The sequence below is a fragment of the Taeniopygia guttata genome, chromosome Z, assembly GCF_048771995.1.
Source record: "Taeniopygia guttata chromosome Z, bTaeGut7.mat, whole genome shotgun sequence".
Classification (NCBI taxonomy): domain Eukaryota; kingdom Metazoa; phylum Chordata; class Aves; order Passeriformes; family Estrildidae; genus Taeniopygia; species Taeniopygia guttata.
The window spans coordinates 57,594,438-57,621,831 of NC_133063.1; the positions used below are offsets into that span (position 1 = coordinate 57,594,438).

At 38.4% G+C, this 27,394-nt stretch overlaps 3 protein-coding genes across 14 annotated transcripts in view; 2 read left to right on the forward strand and 1 right to left on the reverse strand.

The window, feature by feature from the left end:
* The window catches only part of KIF2A (kinesin family member 2A), a 44,567-nt gene extending 34,663 nt beyond the window's left edge, over positions 1 to 9,904 (forward strand). Inside the window, exons 17-21 of one of the 4 annotated variants that reach the window (XM_030258254.4) lie at positions 1,047 to 1,160; positions 2,419 to 2,569; positions 4,196 to 4,297; positions 6,256 to 6,391; positions 8,169 to 9,904. In XM_030258254.4, coding sequence (XP_030114114.1) covers positions 1,047 to 1,160; positions 2,419 to 2,569; positions 4,196 to 4,297; positions 6,256 to 6,391; positions 8,169 to 8,254 — 589 coding nt within the window. In that variant the 3' untranslated portion in view covers positions 8,255 to 9,904. The remainder of the gene's footprint in view (positions 1 to 1,046; positions 1,161 to 2,418; positions 2,570 to 4,195; positions 4,298 to 6,255; positions 6,392 to 8,168) is intronic. The other 3 variants (XM_030258255.4, XM_030258257.4, XM_030258258.4) reach the window with 3 other exon arrangements.
* Positions 9,905 to 12,848: 2,944 nt separating this feature from the next.
* LOC100190031 (putative dimethyladenosine transferase-like) lies at positions 12,849 to 16,916 on the reverse strand (the record flags this gene model as incomplete). The annotated part of the gene is given in 11 exon segments (NM_001245357.1): positions 12,849 to 13,030; positions 13,130 to 13,193; positions 13,451 to 13,515; positions 14,225 to 14,317; positions 14,409 to 14,532; positions 15,338 to 15,387; positions 15,488 to 15,581; positions 15,694 to 15,755; positions 16,138 to 16,224; positions 16,562 to 16,635; positions 16,745 to 16,916. Coding segments are annotated over 2 exon segments (211 nt in total), but the record flags the coding sequence as incomplete, so codon positions are not given.
* The window catches only part of IPO11 (importin 11), an 81,717-nt gene continuing 71,120 nt past the window's right edge, over positions 16,798 to 27,394 (forward strand). The window contains exons 1-4 of one of the 9 annotated variants that reach the window (XM_072922422.1): positions 16,973 to 17,079; positions 17,497 to 17,614; positions 18,288 to 18,357; positions 25,187 to 25,330. In XM_072922422.1, coding sequence (XP_072778523.1) covers positions 17,559 to 17,614; positions 18,288 to 18,357; positions 25,187 to 25,330 — 270 coding nt within the window. In that variant the 5' untranslated portion in view covers positions 16,973 to 17,079; positions 17,497 to 17,558. Of the gene's footprint in view, positions 17,127 to 17,496; positions 17,615 to 17,730; positions 18,047 to 18,287; positions 18,358 to 22,026; positions 22,080 to 25,186; positions 25,331 to 27,394 lie in introns of those variants that run through there. The other 8 variants (XM_072922423.1, XM_030258248.3, XM_002188977.6 and 5 more) reach the window with 8 other exon arrangements.

Consider the following 27,394-nt stretch of genomic DNA (forward strand, 5'->3'; position numbering starts at 1 on the left):
TTCTCCTATGTTTAGAGTCTGTGGAGATGGTGTAATCAAGTCCTGTATGTCCCTGCAGCCAAACCTATGCCTCAGTGACAGACACTTTGCTTTGCTGCAAAGGACCAAGGTGGCAGACAGCCTCTGGGAGATCGGAAGCCCTGGCTTTGCCAGAAGAGGCTACCATCTGTGGGTCTGTTTGCCCCAGTGAGAGGTCAGGCAGAAGCACAACTGCTTCTACTTGTCAAGGCACAAAGGCCTACTAGGAAGGCTTACTGCCTGCTTCTGTCAGTCTCCAAATGTCCTTGTGTCTAGGTTAATGGAGCTAGGAGTAAACCTGCCTGCTTGGACGAGTCTGTCTCATTTCCTCCCAGAAATGAATGAGGCATCTACTCCTCTGCTTACAGTAACATGATGTAGGACCTTGCACATTCAAAAATTGTTGGGACTTCTACCCCTTATACAACTTACGCTGCTGAAGTGATTCCATAAAAAGTCACTACAAAACAAATTAAGTACCTCTTCTAGTGTACTAAATAGTTGTACTGAAACTGTTTCCTCCTCTTAGTGTTAAAGTTGTATGTTGTTATGGAGTATATACAGGTCACTGAAATGTTGCTTCATGTGTTTTGTATAGATTTTTATTTTTTTCTAATAATACATAATTTTCATAGCAGTTAGTTTTAGGTGCTGAACACTAGTGTGTGGGCAGTGACAACAGGAGGTGACATAGAATTTACGCTTTCGTAGCTGTAATGATTTGATATTTTTAAAGGAGTCATTTAGTGGAATATTGAATGTAGACCAAATAATATTAAGTATATAAACCAAAATCTGGAATTACTCTTCTCAAAACACTGCTGTTACAGTCTCCTGCAAATTGGCAGCACTGGTTTTGTTCAGTTTTGCCAGTGATCTGAACTGTTTAAATATGTCAAAACACTTGTGTTATAAAAATGATTTTGTAATTAAACAATTAAAGAAGTATGCTAAACAAAGAGTTGTCATTTTAACTGTGTTTATGAGAACATTTTCTTTTAATTTGCCACTGTATTTTGCTGCTGCAGAGTAAAGGAATTTGGAATTAGTCCTTCGGACATTCCCTTCTCACAGGGTAGTGGCAGTCGCTCTGATCTCTCTCCTTCCTATGAGTATGACGACTTTTCTCCTTCAAACACCAGGTCTACTTCATTCTATACATGGAACTTTATTTTTAAGTTTTCTTTTTGGCTATGTAATTTTACAGACAACCTTTCATTAGTCCCCTTGCCTTGAGTCACACATACTTTGTTTTAATTTTGGTTTGGCAGGTGATGGTTCTGCATGATACGCAATCATCTTCCCAGTATTTTGTTTACCCTCCTTAAACATCCACATTCTGTATCCAGGCTTGCTAGTTTCCTTCATACATTAAAAAAAATTAGAAATGGTGATGTCAGCTTTGTACATTTAGTGGACCAAATCTAAAAATTCTGTGTTTAGGAAAATTTGAATATCTCTGAAAGGGAAAATTTTGTTACATGTATAAATATATATATATATGTTATATATATGTTATATATATGTGTGTATAATGTGTATATATATATATTATTATATATACGTTAAATATATGTGTGTATAATGTGTATATATATATATATATATACATGTGTTATTAAAGCTTTTCAGCACTCTGAAGATAAAAGTTGAAAGTATTTTCCATTGTAGTAAATAAAGAACTTGAAAGAACAGTTTTCCCATTAAAGACATTAAGAGTTTATTCTAAAACTTGCTCTTAGACTGTCATGCATCTTTCATAAACTTGCTTTTAAATAGGCTTTTTTTTTACAGAATCACAGTCAATCTTTAAACTACTTACATTTTTATTAAAAAAGCTACTACCATTTTTATTAAAATATTTTCAACTTTTGAAATTAATTAAAGGATCTGTTAATTCTCTGAAATGCTTGGTTGCAAGTTATTATTTTCTTTAGAATTTCTTGGTTGATTTGCTTATAACAGCTAGTGCAGGGCTGATTGACTAACTTTTTTAAGGCACAACTGTATATGCAGGAAAAGAAAGATTGTCCGGTCTAGGGTGCTTATGACCTTTTCTTTGAAATATCACCCATTGTAAAAGAGTTAATGTTGAGGGGTTTGAAATTTTTGCCCTCCTAAATGGTAACAAGTAGTAAGATTTCAACCAGAAAATAATTTTTTTGTGCTAGATTTACTTTAATCCACATGCAAGTGATAAAAATGCAAGGGTTCATGCCTTTTAGGAACTGGACTAACATCATTTTGTCACTGAAAGTACATTAAATCTGTGAAGCTGACATCATCATCTTCCTTATTAAATGAACTGATTGTGCATAAACCCATAGAGCTTTAGTTTTAGTTGTGACTCTTTTGCACAGGAGGTTACTAATTTTCAAGTGAAACATTTTCTGCCCATAGGATGAAGGAGCTGACATTTGATCATAATGTCACAGGAGATATCCGTTCCATTATACACCATACTTCCAATCAGATGGATGACTTGGAGACACAGTGGGGTGTGGGAAGCTCTCCTCAGAGGGATGATCTCAAACTGCTTTGTGAACAAAATGTGAGTGATTTACAGAATTATGTGGAAAGAGATGATGACATACAGTGGGCAGAACAAATCCAGATCAATAGCCAGTTAGTAAGATCTTAAATACATACAGCATACCTCTTCACCTTTTCTGTTTTGGTATTATGCTCGTTTCCATACAAAAGAAACACCAAACCCAAAAATGTTTCTTGAATGGTTTCTTTGTCTTCTTTGCTGACTAGGGCTTTTAATGTCTAGGCAGGCTGTGGTGATGATCTATAGTATGCATTTTTTCCATAATAGCATCACATATTTTTTGGCTGTTGGAAGTATCCTAAAACTCATCTGTTTTATTTAACCATTTCTCATTTTGAGCATTATTTTCCCTGCATGCAAACTTCATTTCAGCTGAGTTTGTCTTTTCCTGCATGTGGAAATCTGGCTACCCATCATTCCTCCTCCTGGTATTCCTAGGGTGAATCCCCAGTACAGTGTTTAGGAAGACTGCCACATGATGTTCCCAGTATGTCTCCCTGGGCTGGAGGAGTAGGGAGCTGAGAGATGTCTTCTAAAGGTTATTCTTCCTCATTGCTGATTATCAGCTTTAGTCCTCGTCCTTAAATTTCAAAAGGGATTAAAATTCTTATTTGTGAAAATGCCTATGAAAAACAGAAAAGAAAAATCCTTACAGTCCTACATTTTTCACAAGACTCTTAAATTTTGTCAGTCATCCCTTTGTGATATCTGTGGTATATCTCGATTTAGTAAATTACTTTTTTCCAGGACTCTGTTTCATAAGAACATGGTAGTGATTCCTAGAGCTTCCTATTGGATGTTCCTTCCAGCCAGATATCCTCTCATATCACTTGTTCATTGCTCATTCATTCATGTTGAGTGAATTTAAGCTATACTTAATGCTTTAAATAATATTATAAAAAATATTTTAAAAAATATTTCAAAGGCATTGTGTAAGGGACTACACTGTTCTTCCTCATGTTGCTAAACATTAATTACAGCTTACAGTACTTTCTTCTGTTGCTGACTATTCATTTCTAAAGAAGCCATTTTTAGAAAGCTTTCATTTGTAAATCCACGTATACATTCTTCGAATTTATCAGTCACTATGTAGATTTTAGATTTCTCCCTTCACATTTATTTAACTTTTTTCCCCAAAAGTTTAATTTAATTTTGATTTTCTGGAATGTTTTGAATGTAATTGCTGTTCTCTTTTTTTTGAAAGTTTTTTTCCTGTCTGTTGCAGCATGAATAACAGAAGGCCCTGACAGAACACCAAAATCTTCTGTGGGCATTAAAATCAATTAGAAATTATGATTCTTCCCTTGAGACTTCCTCTTTGCATTATTTTAACTTGTTATTTTTTTGTGGAATATTTTGATTTCTGGTATTTGCTAGGATTAGTGACTGGAAATTTTTGATGAATATTAATTAAATTTAACTATGTAAGTATTTTGAATTTATTGCCCCTTCTATTCATTCCTAGAGACTTTCTTAATACTTCTTCTAAGTATTAAATTCTGTTTTTGACAGGTTTTGCCTTCTGCATATTTTTTCCACGTTCTGTGATGAAATGGGTCACATTCAACATTTTTCTGTAGCCACAGTTCTTTCCATGCTAACAAAGTTAACTGCTGTTTTTAGGAAGAAGAAGTTTCTCCGCAGTTGTTTAGTTTCCATGAAGCTGTGTCACAACTGGTAGAAATGGAAGAGCGAGTAGTAGAAGACCACAGGACTATCTTCCAGGTAAAAGATGGACCTCCACTTCATTTTATCCTAATTCAGGAATCCAGGTTTTCCCAATGAAAGTGCATACTCTTGAAGAGGGAGGGGTATGTGATCTGTAGTCGTTCTGTCTGTCAAACATTCCTAAACTGATTTGTTATATTAAACTGATTGTACCAAACAAACAGGAACATATTCTGTAACACCTGGTCTTTGTCCCCCTGATTAAAGAGCAGTATATTTCTGTGTCATTCCACAAATTTTGTAAAATTTTCCTTTGCTGGGCTGGTAATTAATAGTTATGTCTCTGTTGGCACCACTTCTGTTTGGTCATCTCCGTCTAAGTATTGTGTCTGAATCTGAGTTTTCTTTTGTGACATCTCCCGCTGAGATCCAGAAGAGAGACATGTATTTCAAACTGCCTATTTGATTCCATGTTACAGGTACATAAAAATTTAACTCACCATTAGTCAGGGCTTTTGGAAGGAATACTTCCCATATAGTGCTGGTCAGTGCTATGGAACCTTTTACACTCACAAAATCATGGCTATGAGTTATTTCTTTTCAGAAGGAAATGTGGATTGCTTCTGTTCATAACCTTAAAGCCTTCAGGCAAGCTGTCTGTTTGGCACATCTGTTCCTAGAGAACAGCAGACTATCAAATCTGTAGGGAATACACATTATCTCCTCAGCCTAGGTATCTCACTTAGTGGAACATTGATGTGTGTTCACAATAAAGCAAGATGCTAAATAAAAACATCTTACATCGGATGTAGAGATCTAGTTATTATGGAACATTAGCCCTGAAGTAAAACATACAGAAGTGTGCAAGTCATGTGCCATATGCTGTGGTTATATCCTAATGCAGCTTCTGGAGAGACAAGCTGCATTAGTTTAAGATGTAATTGCCTCTGTGTATCCATCTGGCCTTCTGCTGGAGATTATTGCTCCTTCTGCACCGATACAAAGGCCAGCAGCTGTACTAGTCATCTTCTGTCAGCATTCTTCTGAAAGCAGCTGATACACAACTTCCTTTCCTAACAAAAATGGCTAAAATACACCAGTACAACTTACAGTGCTCTGAATGTTCAGGAGTCTTTGTCTTCAATGTATAAGGTTATGTTAGGTGACATGAATCTTATCTCAGTATAAGCTCCATCTCTCCTGACAGTCAAAAAACAAACAAGGGGTTTGGACTACATTTTCAGTTTCACTTGGGCTATGGAGTACAGAGGGAAAGACTTAATATGTCAAACCAAGCTTTCTAGTATACCTAGAACTGTCAGCTGCTTTCTTTTTTTTTAAACTAAAGCATTTATAATGGACTTAGTTCTTCTGATCACAATTTTGCATGGTTCTGTAACATTTATACTCCTGGCTCCATTCTTCTTTGCTACAAGCTTTTTTTTTCTCTTCTTGTTTTTTGTAATGCTCAGAGTGCAAAGATAAGCTCCTTTAACCAACCTTTATTAGGTTTAGATAATATACTATGTGTGGATTTAGATAATATAATAGTGAGTTTGAAGTAGGTATCCTTTTATACAACTTCTCTCTAAACAGGGCAATTATTCTCTTGGCTCCTTGAATGTAATAATGATTTTGTGAGTATATAGTGGTAAGCAGCCCATACTTAGAGCCTAACTTCCAAGTTTGACTCTTGTCTAAGGGGAGACAAACATGAGGAAGTTATTTTCCCTAAATTTCTCAGCTTTGCAAACATCTAATGTTCTGAATTTTAAGAGAACTGGGTAGCTGGAGTTTGCCTGTGATGATGTGACCACTGGAATTAAAAAAATAATGTAGAAAAAAATGCAGTTTTGCTGCATTAGGAATAATGTTTCAGTTTTGGATTGAAATCTGTCTTATTAAGGTGACTAGGTAGTACAGTGTGTCTGGTCACTGAGCGAAAGAGTCTTAATCAGCTGTTTGTCTTTACACTTTGCTGATGTATTTTATTGTATTTTTAAACTTTTTTCTAGGAATCCATTAGATGGTTGGAAGTTGAAAAAGTACTTCTTGAGATGACAGAAGAAGTAGACTATGATGTGGATTCTTACGCTACCCAACTTGAAGCAATTCTAGATCAAAAAATTGATATTCTGACTGAACTTAGAGGTAAGTTGCTTTTAATCACGTCTTTGTACATTATTAGCATATGCCATGGAGACTTGCAGTAAAAACAAGGAGAAAAAGCAAGTGGCTGTATTCTAGGGTCTTTTTTCCCTGCTTATGCTGGCCTTCAGTGGAAGGGACATTTATTCTGCAGTCTAAGAACAAGTTCACATCTGTGATCCGTTAATCCTAATGTAAAGGAGGAGTCCATGCTTTAACTCCAGGAAGTACAAACTCAGTCTTGCACCTTTTCTTTTTTCCCAAAACACTAAAGGAAGGTAAGAAAATCCAAACCAACCGTATGAAAAAGAATAGGTGGCCATGCAATGAGGAAAATGTACTGCTGTTCTGTAGTGTAGCAGGGAGCCCGCTATCATTTTTAAGACTGTGCTTAAGAGTACCATTAAGCTCTGAGTATTTCAGTTATTTGTTTACTTTTCTCTTCAACAGCCTTTGAATTTTGTCAGCCTATGTTTGTTGAAAATTAAACTGCAGCTAATTCTTAGTGCCCAAAATTAACTCTTCCACTTGTCTTCTAAACAGCTTGTCAGTTGGTTATATCCCAAAGATTAATTTTCCTTTTCATTTTTTTGTTAACTGTTACTCTGGGATATATACTGCTATACTGGCAAAAGCTCAAGGGTGGGTTAGGAGGATGATGGAACAGTTTTCTTGATATATGTTAAAAACCTATGAGTTAAAATCTCACGTTTTACTCAGTCTGAGTATCTGTTTGGAATACAACAAGCAGATCAGATGTGGCCTGCATGCCAATTACACTTTTGCTAGGATTTGGAGTTTCCTTTTGTTTTTTATGGATGATGGCTTTTTCTTCAGAAGATGACAATTTGAGACACCAGCAATAAAAAAAACGCAGTTTAGGTGACTACCTATTCTTCAGAAACTTAGCAGATACTGTTTTTGAAAAAGCTCCTGGAGGTAAAATGCTAAGAGATCTCACATCTTTACAGCCAGCTTAATATAACTGTAGTTTTACAGGAGGTTACATGTATAAAGTCAAAAATGCTGTCTTGGTATCATCTATGTTGTGCTCATGGCTGTAATGGTCATTGAATTGTTCAGCCTTTACTTCTGTCACTGTGCGACTGACATATTTTTGCCATCATTTTAGTTTCCTTCTTCTCATTCTTGGGCATATTACTGGGCACGGAAGGGATAGGAACAGAAAAACAAGGATGCCACACTTCCTTCCTTAGGTTTCTCTCATTCTTACTGAATTACAATGAAACCAGTGAACAATATATTTAACTATTTACAATGAGTAAGTTCCAAAACTTACTCACAAATGTTTTGCACATTCATAAGAAAACAGAGGGGACTAGAATTTACTATTCTGGGTTTTAGAATGTACTAGAAATGGCAGACTGTACTCTAACTATGGTTTTTTATGTCCCTAAAAGTGGTTTGGAAGGTGCTGGGAAGGAATAGGATATAGGTAGTGTATATCTACGTATACTCCCTAAGATAGAAGGAGAATGAAGCGTGAACAGTTCACATGCTGGGAATACAATTGTGCAGTTTAAAAACCTATCCCGCCTAGAGACAGGGGTAGTATCCAAGAAGACACTAAGTTGCTAAGCAACTTGTTTGGATGGTTTTGAATGCAAGTTTAGCTCAATCCCCTTGTAGTTTGTAGTGTCAGCTATTTTTGTGGAGGAATGTTGTTTGTTAGGGCTGGGAGGTGGAGGATCAGCGCCTAGTTTCAAGATCTGTTGAGCACAGGCACATCAGTACTCATTCTTCTGTTTTTTCCTTAAAGACAAAGTGAAATCTTTCCGGGCAGCTCTACAAGAAGAGGAACAGGCCAGTAAACAGATCAACCCGAAAAGACCACGTGCCCTTTGAAAAGGGCCTCTGCTGCTAAAGGAATTAATGAACCTGTACTGCTGTAGCACACACTTGTTACAAAACCTAGTGACCGAGAGAACTCAACTACTTGAAAGTATAAAAATGTTACAAAAGTTTGTGGAAGTCTCCTGTTTCTTATTCACCTGAATGACATTTTCAGTTTTATGTAAAATGGTCCTGTTGTCTACAAGATGCTTCTAGACCAGACAGCACAACCTGCAGGGTTCAGATCTGTGAAGCATTTTGTTTAAAATACTTCATTTATTCAAATAGTGAAATGTTTGGAAATACTTGCCATATTTTTAATAAAGTAAAACTGTGGCCATTAAAAAGTCACAGCACTTCCTTCTGATGATGTTCAGTTTTATGACAAAGACCAGCTGTGCAGTTTAAAAATGTGGCGTGCATGCACACCTCACTACTGGTTTTACATAACTTCTTTTCCACAAACAGCTGTGCTTAACTCTTCCCATCTGTGCCTTGATGAAGGCTACTAAACTCTAAATATCCTCCTTCTGAAGCACAGCCTTAAAAAATACATTCCTTATTTGTCAATATAAATTACTTTAGTGTGTGTGTGTTTCAAGAAGACTTATTTTTTGGTGGGTAGTTTCATTTCACAGGATGTGCCATATCATTTTAAGAGGAACCGCAGGCTGTTAAGAGTGGATGAACAGCTGGACATTCCATTTTTCATGTGAAAATCTGGAATCTTGATTTATTTGAATACCATTAAGAACAGTTATATAATTTTAACATCTTATCTGTTACAATTAAAAAACAAAAAAACAAAAAAAACTGAACAAAGCAACAAAAATCCACAAAAATATAAATTAGTTGATGTATATTAAAGGCTAATGTTTTATGTACTGAGGAGAGTTGTATCTTAGGATAATGCAGACAATATGATATGTGGTATGGTGTGATAATGCTATGTATGGATAAGTTAACTATCAAACTTTGGGGATAAATATGTCCATACTGGCCTTTCACATGCTGTTTTAAAAACTTGGATTTTGATGCATGACAAAGTTACATGTACATTAACCGTAGTTTGCAGGTAGCTTGAGTAGTTCTGTTGCTTTAAGAAGTAGCCAATACCTATTTTTCCCTTTGTACAGTGCCAGCAGCTGAAAAGTGGGGTGAAATTGCATCATTTGACGATTTTGCACAATACCTCTACCTAGTGCTAATAGAAATCCCACAAATACCTGAATTCTCACAAATGGCGCCATGTGTATCAGCACTTTTTAGATGGTGGCACTTGATATATTTTTGGAAGTCAGTATGCAAAAAAGATTGACCTTTCATGTAAGAACTGTAGATCTCTCTAGTTCTCCCTCTTTCCAGGAGTTTGTATCAGCAGACTTTCCCTTGGAAATGTTTAAAAACCACTTTTGGAATACAAGCTTGTTTGTTTGTGCCAGGCTTGCAGGGGGGATATAAAGGGAAGGCAATGAAAAGACAGTTAAATGAGCCAGAACTTCTTGTAGTGTTTAATGTTTGTATCTCCCATAGACAGGTAGGCTATGGGAAGCTCTTGTCGCATACTGGTTAAAAATAAAAAATCCTCTTGTGTGTAAACATGAAAACTGAAACAATGTAGATTTTACATAATGTGTTTAATAAATTAAGCTATTAAATGAAGTACATCTGAGAATTTCCGTTATGCTTTGGGAAGGGCTTCAATTTGTAAGTACATCAGTTATATTTTTCAAATGGCTTCTGAGTTTGGAATAAAGCAAACTCTTCTATACAAGTTCATTATATAGAAGGAAGTTCCCCAGACCACTGTTCTGACTTTAGTTTTGCAGCAGATCTTAAAAAAAATCATACCTCTTTCTGAACATTTTTTGAAGATCACTCATCAGAGCTAAAAGAAAAAAACCAATGGAATAGAAGGCAATAGCTTCTGTTAGCAGGTGATAGTACAGATTATCATATATCTGAGGTTTTCTCTGAAGCTGCTCTAGACAATTCTTACTTTCTGAAAAGCTTCTGGAAACTGAGGCATCCCACAGGAGTAACAGTGGCTTCCGTACTATCTGTCCATGCAAGCCTAGCACCACAACCAGGCTGTGCCTTACTGTGGGTCCCAAAAGCACAGAAAGGACAGTCAGCTTTCAGCACCTTTTTACAAAGCCCCGTAAATTAAATGCATCCTGTCAAGTAGCACATGCTAGCTGAAATTGTGTCTACTGCCAGCCTTTGTGCCAGAGCCTGCTATAAGTGAGATCTGCACCTGATACTTTAGCAGTTAGAATAAAGAAAAATTGATAAGGCTGGTTGTGGAACTTGAATTTCTGCAGCCCATTGCCATAACAGACTAAAATTATTTTAACAGCATTCAAACAAGGTGATCTTCTATTCCTCTCCAGTAAAACAAAAGCATCAAGGAAGTGTGACACGTATCTTCAGCACTTGTTCCTTCTGTATTAGTCCAACCATATTCTTTGTGGGTATCTACTTAAATCATCATTTGGTTCTGCATGAAGTGAAGCAGCACTAGAATTAATGAATTATTAAACTGTGAAATAAATGTGCAAGTCAGTTTTTAAGGTCAATGCTTCAGCATGTCTGTAAATTTGAGTGCCTATTTCTACACATGCTTCTGAATCAATTACTTTTTAAAAACTGATGGGATGTCAATGAGGCTGCTAGCTGGACTCAGGACATCTTTTCCAACCTTAATGATTAAATGATGTGTTTTTCTTAAAGGAGGTTTTGCTTATTTGCATGCATTGCTCTAATCTTACTGAAAGCTATGATCTGTGCTAAAACTTTTTCCAGCATTAACAGTGAAATAGTTACCTTAAAAAATAGCTACTTGAATTTAGTTAACAAAAAACCCAACCCTGCTGTCTGTGTTTATGAGCCCTGGCCCACTGGTAGTTTTTTTTTTTTCCAGTTCCTACTGTGGAGGAGAGTTTGGTAAAGGCAATTCTTTAAATGACATCAAGCCCACAAGATAAATTCTTTTGTTTTCTGAGAAACAGTCATTGGGATTCTCTAACAGAAGCAGATTACTAACAGGCTTGGAGTGCTGGTAGTTACCAGAGTGACAAGAGTTACAGGCACTTCAAATCAAAAGGAAGTGTTTAAATACACTTCAAAACAAACACACAAATGATTGGTACCAAAAAAAGGAATTACTACGACTTTCTTTTTGTTGTCCAGACCCATTATGGGTTGTATTGTTGAGTATTGTGCATGAATATACTGAGGTGAAGTCCATAATTGGAGACCATAGATTTCAATGATCATCAATCCATGTTTTGGATACAGATAGGATAACACAGTCATGAGGCAGTCCAGCTCCTCACTTCAGCTCTAAAACAATTTGCTGCTTTTAAAATACCAAGCAGCAGTTTCTTGCCTACCATCTGCAATAAAATGACATCTAACATTTTATTTTGAGTCCAAGCATACATGCCATATTCTGTTTGTTGCTTTTATGAGAACCTTGTCCCACTGCACTCACTCTGTCTTGGGCAAAACTTTGGTGAAAAAATACAGCATCTTTCATTCTTCTAGGAGTAGCTATGAAAAATGGATGCCTTCTGAATTGAAGCCATGTAGCAATCTGAAAGATTAAAATATGTATATCACAATTCTAGCAATTTAAACTTCAGCTTGAGGCATTTTTAAGATGTGCAAAGAAAATAGCATGAAAGCAGTCATCACTGATCAACTGCAAAGAAAGAATTTTAACAAAACTGAAACTAGAAGTTATTAGCAAATTTGTAATTTTAGAGATGCAGGTTTATTTTCGATACAGTTACTTATGTTGGATCCTACCAGGTTCACTGTTTTTTTAGAGCATGACCTGTCTTAGTTCTCCAAATGAAAAACAGCTAGGAACTTCTATCTTGAATTGAACAAGATTCATAATGCCACCGAAAGTAAGAGCAGAATATAGCAGTTAATCATTAATATTTAAAATTATGCTACAGACAATGGCCTAATCCTCAAGGCAGAGAAAGGCTGTGTAAGACTAGAGAAATTTTAATAACCAATTTACACTATGGCCATTTTTAAAGGAGATACAGAAGGGTCTAGTACACAAACACCCGAAATAGGGATCCTTAGCTAGTTGGCTCTGAATATTATAAACAGCATTTAAAATATATAAGTAGGCCTTAAGTGTTTGCTCATGTTCAGGACTGGAAGCACGGAGTGTCTGGTACTAAGGGGGAAACCCTACTATTCCTGTGCAATCCAATACTAATCTGTGCTATGCAGCTACAGATGCAGATAGAATTTAAAGAAACTTAAAATGAAGACATAAAGATAAAAAAAAAAAGAATACCGAATGAAATCATCTATATCCATTGAACGGGCTCGTTTTTCAGAGTAACCTGTATCTTTTAGAACTGTCTGTATTTTCTCTGCAATTTTGAAGTTTTCAGGGATTTCCTGTCAATGAAAAATGGGACAGAAGTTATTTTCTACTCAAAACACAGAAAAAACACAGAAATAATCTAATTATTTCCTGCTCTTAGAACAGTTCTTGTTTCAAGTGAAAAAATTAAGTTATACTTCTTCTATTTTTGTATCTCAGTTCACTCATTATATATGAATCACATCTGTATTGAAAAGCAGACAAGAAATGTTTTATTAAATTAGTAAAAGACCTCAAGACATATATAATATGGACTATATTGTCAAAATAGACTTGATTTTAAGCTTTTTTACTATGATTTAATTACCCTTTTAGATTTTTCTTTAAGAAAAGAGCGAAGTTCCTCCCACCTTCAAACTCTTCTGGAAAACCTTTGATACGTTAAGCTTTTCAGTGTTAATTTTTTACTCATAGAAGTTAGTATGTATGTCACAGTACACAGAAATAGACTAGATTAAGAAGGAACGTACCGTATTATGTAAGGAACAATGAACTTGGTAATTACGATCCAGCAACTGTTCTACAGCACTTGATCTGAAAGAAATACATGTTTAGCATAAAAACTGAACTGTAACTATCGTCCACTTGATTGGTTGTAAACGTCTACTATAAAAAACTGTAACAATTACACAGAACTGTTCTTCTTAAAAAGCTGCCTAGTCTTCTTCTAAAAGAAAAAGCTTTTGACATCAGTATTAATCTTCCACCACGGTTTATCACTGACTATATAACACTGCTATGCATTTGCACAAAAGAAATCATTAACTGGTCCTCTGATAGAAGTTACTTACTTAAATGCTGCAGAGAGTGTCTTGTTTTTCCTAACAAAGGCTATCCTTACCAGACCATCCCACTCCTGAAATTGAAAATTTCAGAATTTTAGAAAGCAACATACAGCTACTACAAACAAGAACAGTCACTACTGACATCTTCATAACAATACTGAACAAAAGGTATATCCTTCATGGAAATGTCCTTCTAAACAACACAAAACCAGTTCTATCTTAGACAAAGAAATACAAAAGGAGGAGAAAATACTTCACCCCCAAAATCCTTTGAATTGTACTTTTTCATGCCTAAAGTGCTATTACCTGCAGGGAAGGCAGGCACTTGAAGAAAATCTGGCTAACCTTGGGCAAGGCTGAAATGGTCTTGAAGTGTTCTAAGAATTAAGAATACTCTTCTGTAACATTTGTCTTCTGTGATTAAACACACTCACCTGAAGATAAATTTCATATATTCCTTTGATCAAAACCTGCAAAATTATCAGCCAGAAACATCTCTGGGAGCCATAAACCATGACCAAAGGGACATTATACTAGCAGTTCTCCAACTGACCTTGGTCTTATAAGAGCTACTGTACTTGACAAAGCTGCCTCCAGCTGGTGGTGGCATGTTGTGTCAATGGTCTAACAAGCCTGATCAAGAGAGAAAAAGCCATTTTGGAAGCTCCAATGAATAAATAGCTGGTAGTTTGTATTAGAATCAGCATATAGAACTGAGTAGTAACTGGGAAGAAATATGAAATTATCACTAACATGTTACATTGAGTATACACTGCTCACCTGGAAGTTGATAGGTGGTGGTGGGTTCTTTGGCTCTATTCTGACAACACTGGATTCGACTTTGGGAGGAGGCTTGAAGTTGTTCTTTCCAACCTGTTAGTGAATAAGCAGCAAACTCCTCACATCCCTTGCAACACTCTTCTTCTGTGTTTGATAGCTGAGTTACCTAAAGGCAGTGACGTACCTTCATCAGATGGTCCACTCGAGCTAACAACTGAGTATTAATAGAGAGTCTGCAGTACAGTTTGCTTCCTGGTTTTGCAACCAAACGAAGTGCAAATTCCCTTTGAAACATAAGGATTGCACACCTGAGAGTAACAGAAATGAGAAAATCAATTCTAGGTGTTCCATTTTTATGTCAGAAGCCAACTGAACACACTTGGAAAACATACAGTTTGCCTCAGCAATTAGAAGAGTAAATGGTCATAATAAGCAACTTTGCCTTGATTAGCATGTTGAAAAAAAAACCCAAAACCCATCACAAAACTTGGTGAAGCCATCCAAGCCTCCTTAAAGCTGTTACATAATTTGATTATTTACTGCTAGATGGATCAGGATCAAAGAGACAGTCTAGTCTCAGAGTTGCCTGACGGTAATAAATCATTTTGAGTAACTCTCTGCTGAGTCCTTCAAATCCAAGCTTTCCAAAACCTGACCGGTAATGTTACCGATGTTCCTCCAAGAGAAATCAAGAGCTGCTGACATACTGATGTCTGACACACAGACAAGATGGTTACATTTTTACATCAGACAACAAGAAAGTGACTTGGCATTGATTCTACCCTTTTCAGCCTTAGCCAGGAAGGTATTTGAAATGCTATGATGCCCTGCTTATCCTTGGAATAATACTTAGTTATACGAAGGAGATGTAACTCCTGTTTTTATCTGCTGGGCACTCACTGTTGCCAACTTTAAATTTTCTCCTCATGCTCAATACATCAACATAAACTTAATTTCCAGGCACTGTCAGACTATGTATTACAGAAAAAAATTAGTACAGCTCTGGTCCATCAAACTGCTACCTTAGGAACTAAAAAAATACTGGATTTGAAAATATTTTTAAAACTATTTTCTTTCCTCCCAGGTAACACAGAGCTCTATTCTTCCACATACCTGAAAAAAGGTCTATGAAGCAATAACTTGAAAACAAAAGGTGAAGAAATCTGAGAAAAAAAATTAATAATGTTAGTATAATTTCTGGGAAATCAGCATTTAAAAGTAATTTTGTTTATGGTGTTGCCTGCTATGTTGCTTGTCCCATACCTGGTAAGGCAAGTTAGCCACACATGCATCAAAGAATGGTAAATCTGTTTTCAAGATATCACCAACCTTGATTTCAAGTTTGTTTGCTAGACACCTGGGGGAAAAGATACATTGTGGTTATACTCAGATAAGCACTGTTGCCAAAATTTGTAGCAAAGCAGCACCACTGCTTTAAGTGCTCCCTGTTTCCCATAATTGATACTTACGTGCCCTGGACTCTCTTCTGAAGCTCACCAACAAGTCTAGGGTCAATTTCACAAGCAATAACCTAAAAAAAAAAGTATATATTTAAAACTCCATGCATCTCCTAACTGGAATTTAATCATAAAAATCCCAACCCTGTATCTGTTGTTATGGGTTCAAAGAATCCTTTCAAAATCCTTATTAGGCTATGTACCTTCCTCCCTCTCAAAATACAAGGAAGCTTTACCACATAAATGGATAATAGCACTGTAGTTTGACAAAACCACACAAAATTTATGTGATCAGCTAAAAACCCATTGGGATTATTCATATGTTAAGAAAAATATCAGTGGAGTAATTCTACTTATGTTCATCATGCCTATGAAGACCCTTCTATTTGCCGTACTCTAAGCCAAAGCACAGTCAGAGCTTGGGAAAGGGGTGTACGAAAGAGAATTTGTACTTACTTTTTTGACCTTCTCCAGCATCTTTACTGTCAGGTTTCCAGTTCCCGGGCCCACTTCCAGAATGACATCTGTGCGACGCAGGGCAGCCTAAGGACAAATAGCATTTTGAGTGCTTCTGCAGAACCAATTTCGTGCAATCATTTGACTTTAGAATTAAAGTAAGCGCTTTTGACACAGTAAAAAGTTGGAACTGGGTATCAAGGAGCGTGAGAGTCGTTTAGAAAGTAACGAGTGGGAAACGGGGAGAACCAGAATGCCGTAGCACTGATTTATGCTGCATCGCTGGCCACGCGTGAGCAGCCACGTTAAGAGAAGAGCCAACACACAGGCACCCCGCACTCAGTAGGCGGCACGGCGGCGCCGGCCGCGGCTCAGCAGCAGGTCCCGGCACGGCCCGGCTGCCCGGGCCCGCCGCCGCTCCCACCTTATCGATGATGCTGTTCACCACGAGAGGGTTCTTCAGGATGTGCTGCCCGGCCCCGGTGTTGAAGAGGATGCCTAGGGAAGAGACGGGCGTGTTACCGTGAGCAGCCGCAGTCCGCCGGCACCCCACAGGCCCCCGCTCGGCTCGGGCGCCCGGGATCCTGCCGGCCCGCTCCGCACTCACCGCCGGCGCGGCCTTCCCGGCGCTCGGGCCGCTTCCCGGCCCGCGCCTTGGGCATGGCAGCAGCTCCGCTCGGTTCGGTCCGGCCCGGCCCGTCTCACCTCGGCCCCTCCCGATCGGGCTCGGCCCCGCTCGGCCGCGCTCGGCTCGCTCCGCCGCCGGCCGCACGTGCCGCGCGGCACTACCGCTGGCGGGCGGCCCCGCGTGCGGCCGGCGGCGGGCAGCGCCCCCTGGCGGGCCGGCGGACCGCGGCGGCGGCAGCACGAACGGCGGGCGTCGCGGCCTCGATCCTCCCGGGAACAGCGGGTCCGTCCCACCCTCGGGGGATGGGAGCAGCCGTGAGTCCTAAGGGACAGTGGTCAGCGGGGACGACGGAAGTCAGCAGGTCCACAAAAGCTTCCCAGGGTTTATTAGTAAATGACACACGGCCTAAAAATGGGTGTGTTTAGTATCCTGACCTAGTCCGTAAGCACAGGGCAGTGCGTTTTGGATTAAAACGGCAGGGTGGAAAGGGAAAGAGAAAATGAGAGATGAATGAAAGAGGGGGAGAGAGAGGAAAGAGAGGAAGAAAAAAAGGGAAGGGAAGGGAAGGGAAGGGAAGGGAAGGGAAGGGAAGGGAAGGGAAGGGAAGGGAAGGGAAGGGAAGGGAAGGGAAGGGAAGGGAAGGGAAGGGAAGGGAAGGGAAGGGAAGGGAAGGGAAGGGAAGGGAAGGGAAGGGAAGGGAAGGGTGGATTTTTCAGGGCGACCCTCATCAGTTTCTGCAGATAAGATAACGCAGCGCATTAACCCCGTCTCTGCACAAAGCGCCCATCCGCTCATGGCCGGAGTCACAGTGCCGGTGCAGTCATTCCCAGCCGCTGCCACGCCAATAAAGTATTTTCCTTTTTCTAATCCTGTCTGATTTTTTTTTTAAATTTACGTTCTCATATATATCTTTAGCGTTATGTTCCGGCGTGAGCACCACGCACGCGAGGCCCTTCCCAGGCCCCGCCCGCAGTTGGCGGCGGCGCGGGGCGGGCCGCGCGCTGGCGTCGCGGGGCAGCAACGTCAGGGCCGCGCGCCGGGAGGCCGTGGTGCCGTGGCGGCGCTCGCTGGTCCCGGTTCGTGGGAGGCCGGGAGGGACGGGGTGAGGGGGGAAGGCGCCGGCGGCTTCCAGCGGGACAGCGCTCGGGGCACGGAGCCCCGGGGCTGTGTCGCCGCGGGCGGCGCTGCTCCTACGCACTCGCTCCGGCTGCTGCTCCGCCGGCTGTGCCCCCGTCTGCAGTGCCCGAACCGGCGGGACTCCGGCGTGGATTGCCCGCCACGGTACCGGGATTAAGGCAGCTAGGCCTCTTTGGCCACGGCAAAGGGCCTGCTCGGAGCTGGCAGTAAATATACCTAATTCCAGGGAACAGTTTCCCGCTTTCTTCTTGAAACAGTTTTGAGTCAGGCTGGAATTAATGGAAAGCATGGGAGGATGATGGGGCATTAACCTGAGAGAACTTGTTTTTTTGGGGGAAGGGGCGTGTAGTGGCCTTTATTCCAGGTGGTTGTTTTCTTCCTGCAGGCTGAAGAACAGCAGTTTTTCTGCAGAGCAGAATCTTCCCTTAATCAGAGGCAGTCTCAGTGCAGCAGTGGTGAGTTATTTCTCCAATTTGTTACCGTAGAAGACAGCAGTGTGTGTAAAATAGAAGAACAAGACCCTAAGTGCAATGGTGATGGCTGCTTCCCACTTATGCTCCCATATGCCTTGCTTCCCATGTCTCATACATGAAGTCATGTCTGTGACATATCTGACATGGCTTTTAAATTAGCCCAAAGAGCACATCAGTAAAACGCTGCCAAATTCAAATTATATTCATGGTGTACAAGATATACCTGAGTTTTTGTAAAACACATGTTCCTTATGGAGTTTGGTTTCATCAAACTTCATGGTAGCACCAAATTTGTCACTGCTCTCTGTTTTTCTTCTCTCATTCTTTCACTGTACTGTTCTCATCAAGGACATTCATTGTCATGTCCATAAATGATAAAATGAAGGTTTTTGTCACCCAGGCTTTATGTATAACATTTTGAAACGTTATCATCAGAAGTGGGATTTAACTGTAGTTAAAATGAAACTTGTTCCAGAACATGTGGGCTGACTGAAACAGGCATTTCCATCTCAGCTGTTTGGCACTAGTTTGTTCTTAAGTGGTCTGTCAGGTCTTTTTGAAAATCCATTAAATTAGGTAAATTAGGAAGAAGTCAAAGGAATAAGATTGACCTTGTACTATTGGTCATCCTAGAAACTTACGATTAAACTTTAAAAATATTCTTACATTGTCTCTGTATCAATTTGTCTTTTCCTATGTCATCAGTACTGAAACCTGTGACAGTCATTTTTGAGTTAATTCTCAGAATTGTCTCACTCATTTCTTTACTCCCTGTTTTTTTCTGTTAGGAATTTTTGGTCACTTTGGTGGTTACTGTTTAATATCATAGTTCATTCTTCTCAGAATTTTTTATATAATTTGATTGACCTTCTGTAACATTGTTGTCAGCCTTGCTTGTTGCTATCCTTTGTTACTATGGTCCTCACTGTTCTTAGTTTATGTAGCCTTCGTGTCTTCTGTGTGCTTTTTTCAGACCTAGGTTTTAGTTTCAGTATAAAATTTTTGTAAAAATGAAATTTTGTAAATTCCACTCCGGTATTTCTGTTGTTAGCAGCATGGGAAGAAAGCATCTCTGACTCTTTCCTGCTCAGGCATTTTTGTCTTCTTTACTGTGGCTTAAATTGGGCAAACTTTAGATAGCTTGGTTTAATTACATAAAGAAAAATTAATATGTAGGTTTTGAAAAATTTTAGGAATGTTTAACATTAGTTATTGTGTTGGTTTTCGTGATTGCTGTAGTTACTAATGAATTTAAGTAGTACCTTCAATAACCAGGATAGTTTTAGTTCTTTTGGGTCCACTCCTTAGTAGGATTATGAGCATGTGGCATAATTGATGCAGATCCTGCAACGCTAGAAAAGAGATTAATGGAGGAGTTTGTAGAAGGCTGGAGAGAAACCAGTGTAAAACCAACTTTTCCTGAAGGTGACAGTATCCTTGCTAATGTATCATATCTGTATGACTGAATGCCAGAATTTATGTTACTTATTTCAGGAGTTCCTGTGGCCTTTCAGCATGGAAACTTTGTTTTTCGTCTTTTCCTTGAAACAAATGTGCTGTAAAAGTCACAGTTTCCTTGTTGAACCTTCTGAGCTGCAGGGTGTAGCTTTATAGTTTTTCATTAGTTGTATAATCTGCTGATAAGAAGCAGCAAGTCCTCTTTGTAAGCACTCTTCAGGGAATTAGTTTTAGGCATCTGCAAAGTCTTCGTTAGGTTCCACTGTCTTAACATTAAGTATTACCTCCTCATAGATAATTTGCTTTAGACCACAGACTATCTTAGTAGCTCTGGCCTCTCTCCAGTTTGTTGCCTGTTGAGCTGAGGAGAGAACCAAGCTGGAAGTAGGGTCCTAGAAGCCATCTCAGACACTGGGTAAAGAAGGATAACAACATCCACAGAGCCACTTATGCTCTTGAAGTAGCCCAGAATGTATCTGCACTATGATCCATGAGAGCACACTGTATTTTGTGTAATGTGTTTATGGCTTTTTCTTCTGATTTTATGAAACCTTGACTGAATCTATTCTTGCACCTTCTTACACTTGGAAAGAATTGAATTCTTTACAAAAGAGAACAAAAATACACAGGATTAATTGTCTGGATATGAGTGAGCTGTTACACTGCATTCTTCAGCAAAAGTGAAGTAGGGAGGTGTTTAGTGATGAAATCCTTTGTTTTTTACCTCTTAAGATGTTTAGCAGTCACCAATTTCTTTTTATAGCTGATGTGATTTTAAAATTAGGATGTATTTTACTGTGAAGGGAAAAGTACCTAGATACCTTTTTGTCGGTATAAGAATCATTGCCTGTTAAGGAAAAACATTAAACTGGCATGGCTAGTATAAAACTTGAACATTTAAGACACTTGGAATAGTCTTGAAAGGTAAAATGTGTTTGCAGATACCCTCTTAGAAAAGGAATTAAAGAGTAAAGAATAGAAGAGAAATAAGACTTTGCCTCTTAAAGGAGATGAAGGTGTCTAAAAGTGAGAATGGAAGTATAGGACATTAGAGGATAATGATGAGGAACTGTTATTGGTATTTGTGATCTCTGAAGACACTCATTATAATAAGGGGTGGCATTTGGTGTGTTGTTTTTTTATTCTAGGTGTAACTGTGCTTGGTTTTTTTCCTGCCAGCTGATACTTGAGAATAGGCTATTGTCAAGTTCAATATTGTTATATCCAGTGGGATCTTGGAGAGCATCTTTTTCGTGTGGGGTATGGATAGTCTCTTTTCCCTTTTGCAAGACAAAATTCTGGCATGGCAGTAAGAATCATGCTTGGGTTTGCAGCTGACCACATTTAACACTTTCTAGTGAAAGGAATTTCTTGTCCTTCTTCCAAAATGTTTGTGTGCAATTTGGTTGTTATAGCAATGGGTGTAGACCACAGAAAAGCAGAAGGCCACACATACCTGATACTGCTGTTTATTGTGAAGACACAGACTGATACTAGTAAGTAAAAATAGAAATAACGCTCTTACTCAAGTAATCAAACCTGGAAATTCTGGCTGCTGTGACACAAATGCAGACCTTGACTTCCTTCTAAGAATGTGTTGCATATAAGGTTGATAGACTCTGCCAAAATTTTTATAGGTGCCTCATGTCTCTGAGAGTACCCAAAAGACAATAGCTATTTAATACCTTCTGAGTTTCATCTCTAGGACAGTCTTGTAGGTATAGCTCAGTAGTGAGTAAAGCTGTAAAAGTCCCGTAAACTATGGAGAAAGTCCTTGTCCCTGTGATTTAACCAATCTGTGGGGTAACCTATGTCCCTTTTGCCTTTCCCATGCAACAGGTGAAGTCAGATATGTCAGAGGTGAGGATTGTCTCTATCTCATACTATTAGAGCCAATATCCGCAGCCTTTGCAGTTCTGTGAGGTTAAGTCTATCTGTATATCCTCTGTATAAATTAGGGTCTGAAGAGCCCTGGTTCATCAGTTGAAAAAGAAAAAGAATGAGGGCAGTGTGAGGTTATCACAACAAACTAAGATTGGAGAGATCTGGGTTTAAACTCCCAAGGTGCAGCTGTGTCTGTCTGCAGGAATAACTTTCACATGTGCATCTGTACATGGCAGTAATTAAAAGTGTATTTTGAGCAGATCCCACTAAGAGGAGCTGGTGCCTTTCCTGAGTCAATTGTCTTTACAGGGGGCATGCAGAGAATAAGCTCTCCATAGAAATCCTATTGGTGAGAAGGGAAGGTAAGGACTTTGTCCGAGTTGAAATTACATGCTAGAACCTGAGCCTGTAATGGCTTGACATTATTCGAAGTCAGTATTCCTCCTTGCTCCCATAGTATCCTCTGGTGTTTGTGGAATAGTGTGCTTAGATGGCTTGACTTTTTAGCTTGTTTGGGTTGCTTTGTTGTGCATGCTCCCAGTATCCCACCCCTGCCTTTTGGTGGGCAGTTATGGCTCAGTCACAATTTGTAAGCTTGTTGTAAGTTTACATTACATTTTGACAAGAGCATGAAATAAAAGCTGCTTGCTGTTCTGTCTGCTTTTTTATGCCTGGCATGTTTACCTGTCAGTAGTGTAGCGTGAAAAAGATTGCAAAACTTATTCCAGACCAAAACCTGCGATTTTCCTGCTCCTTCCATCTTTGGGTATTTAAGGGGTTCAGGGAGAAGCAGAGGATTAAACTGTTTATTTTGGTGACCACAGCTCTTTGTTTTAGCGTAACTAATTTGTAGCTAGCTTAAACTGCAAATTTGAGTTTTGTACAGTAGTATTGATTCAAAATATTTTGTTGAAAATTTTTTATTCCTTTTTAATTTTTCTGTTTTTTTTTTTTAATAGACATTAATAGAAGTAAGATTAGTGACATACTAGAAGGAAACAGAAACTGTTCAGAGGAATTTTTAAAAAGTAGTAGCAATAGACAGCTTTTTTGTTTCTACTGTTTGTATTTGTTGCAAATTTATTAGTTTTTTTCCAGTTAATTTTTTGCTATCCAAATTATACAGAATATACTTCTTCCTTAAATACTGTATAGTATTTATAAACATTATTTAAAAATTGACCCATCTTCAGGGAGATTGTTATTTTCTAATTCAGTTTTGCTATTTGGCTTGTGACAGCCTCATCCAATAATCTTTACATGGGATAAAAAAGCAGATGTGCAAATTCATTGAAGACTAAATCTTGAGGGCTCCTAAATTCCTTGCCTCTAAATAGAAAATCCTTGAGCTGGAGCTTTCTGGATGACAGGCCAGCACTATGTAGAAATGTCCTGACCTAGGTGTCTGCTGTGGTTTTGACAGAGAAAGAGTATTGGGTTAAATAAATTTTTGTTCTGACCCACTAAGCTTAGTTTGATTTTTCTTGAGGTTCTTTTTTTTGAGCAGTCGCTCAAACAGTAGCTGTTCCAGTTTTTACATGGAAGTACAAACCTTTTCAAGAATGAGAAAAAAGAAGCAAATACTTCACTTTGATTTTTGTTGTTGTTTTTTATTGTTATCTTCAGAACTGCCAGCTAATTGTTTTGAAATAAGAAACTGGAAAAAATAATCTGGTTTTTGTGCTTGCATTTTACTAACCTAAATAAGTATGTCTTCTAATGAGAACTGTTCTAGAAGTATATAAAGTATACTTCAATATATGAAGTCTATGAATTTCCAGTGGAAGCCAAAACCTTCAGGTTTTTCCTTCCCCCTTCTTAAACATGTTATCCTGGAGGTGCTATCACTGTTGCTGATGGGTTTAGCCTTGGCCAGTAGCAGATGTGGCTTGGAGCCATCTGGCACTGCCACTGACAGATATGGGGAAAGCTTCTTGCAGCTTTTCACAGAAGACACTCCTGTAGTAACCCTCCCTTCTGCTAACTTGTGCACAGCTAGTTAAAGCAGAAAGATTGGAAGATTCTTCATATGGGAGGTATAAAGCCAAGATGGAGTCACCTGTTCAATTATTGCTGTATAGAGAGATGTGATTTTATGTTTCATGGGTTTAAATGTAGACTTTCTTTAACCTTAAGACCTTCAAATTTTAGTCAGCTTTTCTAGAGGATGATTGGAGATTTGGAGATGAAGAACTTTTTTTTAGGAGTGTAATTTGTTTTTCAATTGTGCAATGCTATTACTGGTATAAAGGTCTTCAGTATTGCGGCTAGTTTCCTTGTTAAGGTGATTTTTCTAAAAATCTAAATTTTAAACCTGTGTCAGAATAAATTTCATGTCTCCCACTTTCTTACCATTACTGTAACAATTTTAATTTTGATTTTTTTTTCCTGAAGGTGGAAAAATAAACTTTTTTTCCCATTAAAAAAAGGCAAATCACAGAGTCATTATGGTTGGAATAGACCTCCAGGGTTGAGTCCAGCCTTTGATGGATCACTGCTTTGTCAGCTACACCACTGCACTAAGTGCACATCCAATGTTTTCTTGACCAGCTCCAGGGATGACAACTCCACAGTTTCCCTGGGCAGCCCATTCCAATGCTTAACAATCATTTCTATGCGGAAGTTCCTCTTGATACACCATCTGAACCTCCTTCTCTCTCCTCTTTGAAGAGAAGCTGTTCTTTGTCTTTTATTTAGAAAACCTAAGTATATGAATATTCAAGTGTGTATGTGTTATAAAAAGTTAACATAGGCTTTAAACTGGTTTTTTTTATGAGCAGAAAACAGACTTTGTAGTTTCTTTCATATATGTGTCTTTTTCTTCTTGTAATATTATTACTGTGGTCATTATAAATGCAATTTCTGTCATCTGGAGAGCAGTGTTGTTTTGCCTTCATAGAGTACAAGGGTGCAAAAGGATGTATATACACGGGGCATTTGGCAATATGCATTCCTAGTTCAGCTGGTTGGCATCTGTATGCTAAATAAGAAGTAAACAAAATATGTAGAGGAAAATTCTGTATCATGTAAGACTAATTGTGAGACTTAATGCTTTCTTTTTTAATTAATACGAATTGTTTGGATTAATTTGAATTATAGAATGTGACTATATGAATGTGTCATTTTCTCTCTTGAAGGAAAAGTAAAATGCAAAAATGTTAATAATATGCATCTTTACCTCTTTCAGACAACTCCATGGTTACAATCAGGATATTTCCTTCAGTTCCTCAGATCTAGCAGATGTGCTTGTAACGATCATTTCAATGCTTGCTCATTCTGCTGAGAGATTTCTGAAAGCAAATAGTTCTATCCCTGCACCTCAACTGCCTGTGTGTGGGTGTTGTGCTATCTTTACATTGTGTAGTCTAATGAAAAATGAGCGTGGGGTGTTTGAATAATAAGAATGAAAAATACCTGTCTATATTTGCTATCTTTTTAAGTGTTTTTTCTCCTTTTAAAATGTTTTCAGATTTTCATGGATCTCAACAGTGCTAGCAGTGTAGTTTTGCAAGTCTTGACGCAAGCTACTAGCCAAGATACTGCAGTGTTGAAGCCAGCTGAGGAACAGCTGAAGCAGTGGGAGACACAGCCAGGTTTTTATTCGGTCTTGTTGGTAAGATACAGTGGAAAAGTGCTACTAAATAAACTCTGAATAATTTTGAGTATTGATCTCTAGAACATGGTTGAAACATAATTTCTGGCTGAGAGGAACCCTGAGTTGTCGTGGTCCAGACAGTAGAACCTTATGCTGAAGGATATAGTAGGTAGGATATAACAATGATAGGCATTGTCATCACTGTGTCTTTTCCCAGATATTCAGAAGGTGGAAATCCAGCCTCTAGCAGTATGAGTGGGCAGTAGTGCTAAATCTTTTATTTGTCTGTTGTGAATTGTGGATGGTAAAAGGCCAAGAGGGCCCTTGTCAAAGGAATTGCCTTTACTAGCCCAAGGGGCCTTTTGTATACCAAGGCAGTAAGGACCTTTTCTTTTTTTCTTGAGATGATGCTTTATGAACATTTTAATAGAAATTCCCTCATGCTTTCCATTGCATTGTGTGATACCTCTCTGGGATTGCTTTCCTTTTTGTTAGTGGAGGGAGATTCTCAGGGAGATTAACATGACCTGGCTGTGGTAGTAAGGTCCTGGAATGGGGAAGGTAAATAATGCTAGAAGTACTATGACCATTGGTGAAATGGATGCATTAAAATGGTCAAAATTGTGACAACACAGTTAAAAAAGGGAATGAAACTGTTTCAGCAAAGACGCTTGAAATTAACACTGTTGTTATTCTCCAGTATCTATGAATATGTTTATAGTAGTCTTAAAAACACAGTTAAAAAGTTTTTGCTGCCAACATCTGTCCTCAGTGCATAGATTGAATGACTCAGATTTGTAGGGCGATGTATTCTGTTCTCTGTAGACCCTCTCATTTGTTTGGAAAGTTGAAGGTGAACCTGAGGATTTAGGGAAAGGAGTAGAAGATGATACTTTTGAGCCATCAAATTTCCTTTTATGCACTGCCTTTGCAATAGTGTAGCTGTGGTGGTAAATTATCTTGATAGAAAACAGCAGAAATTGCCACTAGTGATGGGTTTTTTTTCTCTGGATGTATGCTTTGAGACCTTGCACCTCAAGAGTGTAGACAAGTTGAGCACTCACAGGTGTAACTGGAGCAGATATGAGTTAATTTTAAATACAAGGGCTAAAAATTCAGGTGTTTAGATGCTTATCAAAGATGTCTATGCTGATGCATAATATACAAATGCTGATTTTTTTTAATGTGATTAGGTGGATTTGTTGGAACCACATTAGCCTTTCTTTAAGTGTGAAATATCAATATAGGCTTCCAAACTAAACAAGTGAAGTATCTGCTTCTTTGATTAACTTGATTGTGACAGGTGGGCTGGCTTGGAGAGAAAATAGTTGGCATCTTGGTAGAGCAGAGAAGGGTGCAGGGAAACAAGTTAATGTAAATAGAGAGTGGGTAAGACAGCTGGTATCTGTGGGATGTGGCAAGTAATATTACTGTGAGATACACTTTTTTCTGGGATAGTCAGAGTAGAGAAAATCATAAAGAAGCATGAGATGTTCATCCTTGATCCTACCATTTTTAGTACTAGTGGAGTTACTATAATTACTTTTCTGTGTTTCTCTTTTGAAGGTTTTACATATCTCTCTTTTGATTCAGAATTGGATGGTTTTGAAAAGAACCACTGTGCATGTTATATGAGTTTGTATGTTGGCTTCATTCCTGTTATGTCTATGACAGCATTATTGTGTTATATAAATACTTCATGTTTCAGGAAGTTTGTATGAAGATACAGAGTATAATGAGACGTTCTACTTGTTTTTGTGTAGATTCTTTGGTCTTTTTTTTTTCATTTTTTTCTTTGGTCTTTTTTTTCATTTTTTTATCTAGGTCTGATATAATTTCAAGGTCTTTTTTATCTGAGGAAGCTTTGCTTCTGCTAAATATTTTAGCAAGGAGAGGAATAGTTCTTTGTAAGATCAGTGGCAGTTTCAGTATGAGTAGTTTGGGTTTTCTGTGTTTCATTTATTTTGAAATGTTATTTTTATGATAGGGAAGTGGTGTTTGACGTTAGTATTTGTATGGAAGTGGTGTTTGTTAGTATTTTAATATGCTTAAGTTGCATTTGGGAAAGGTCAAGTCTTTTAG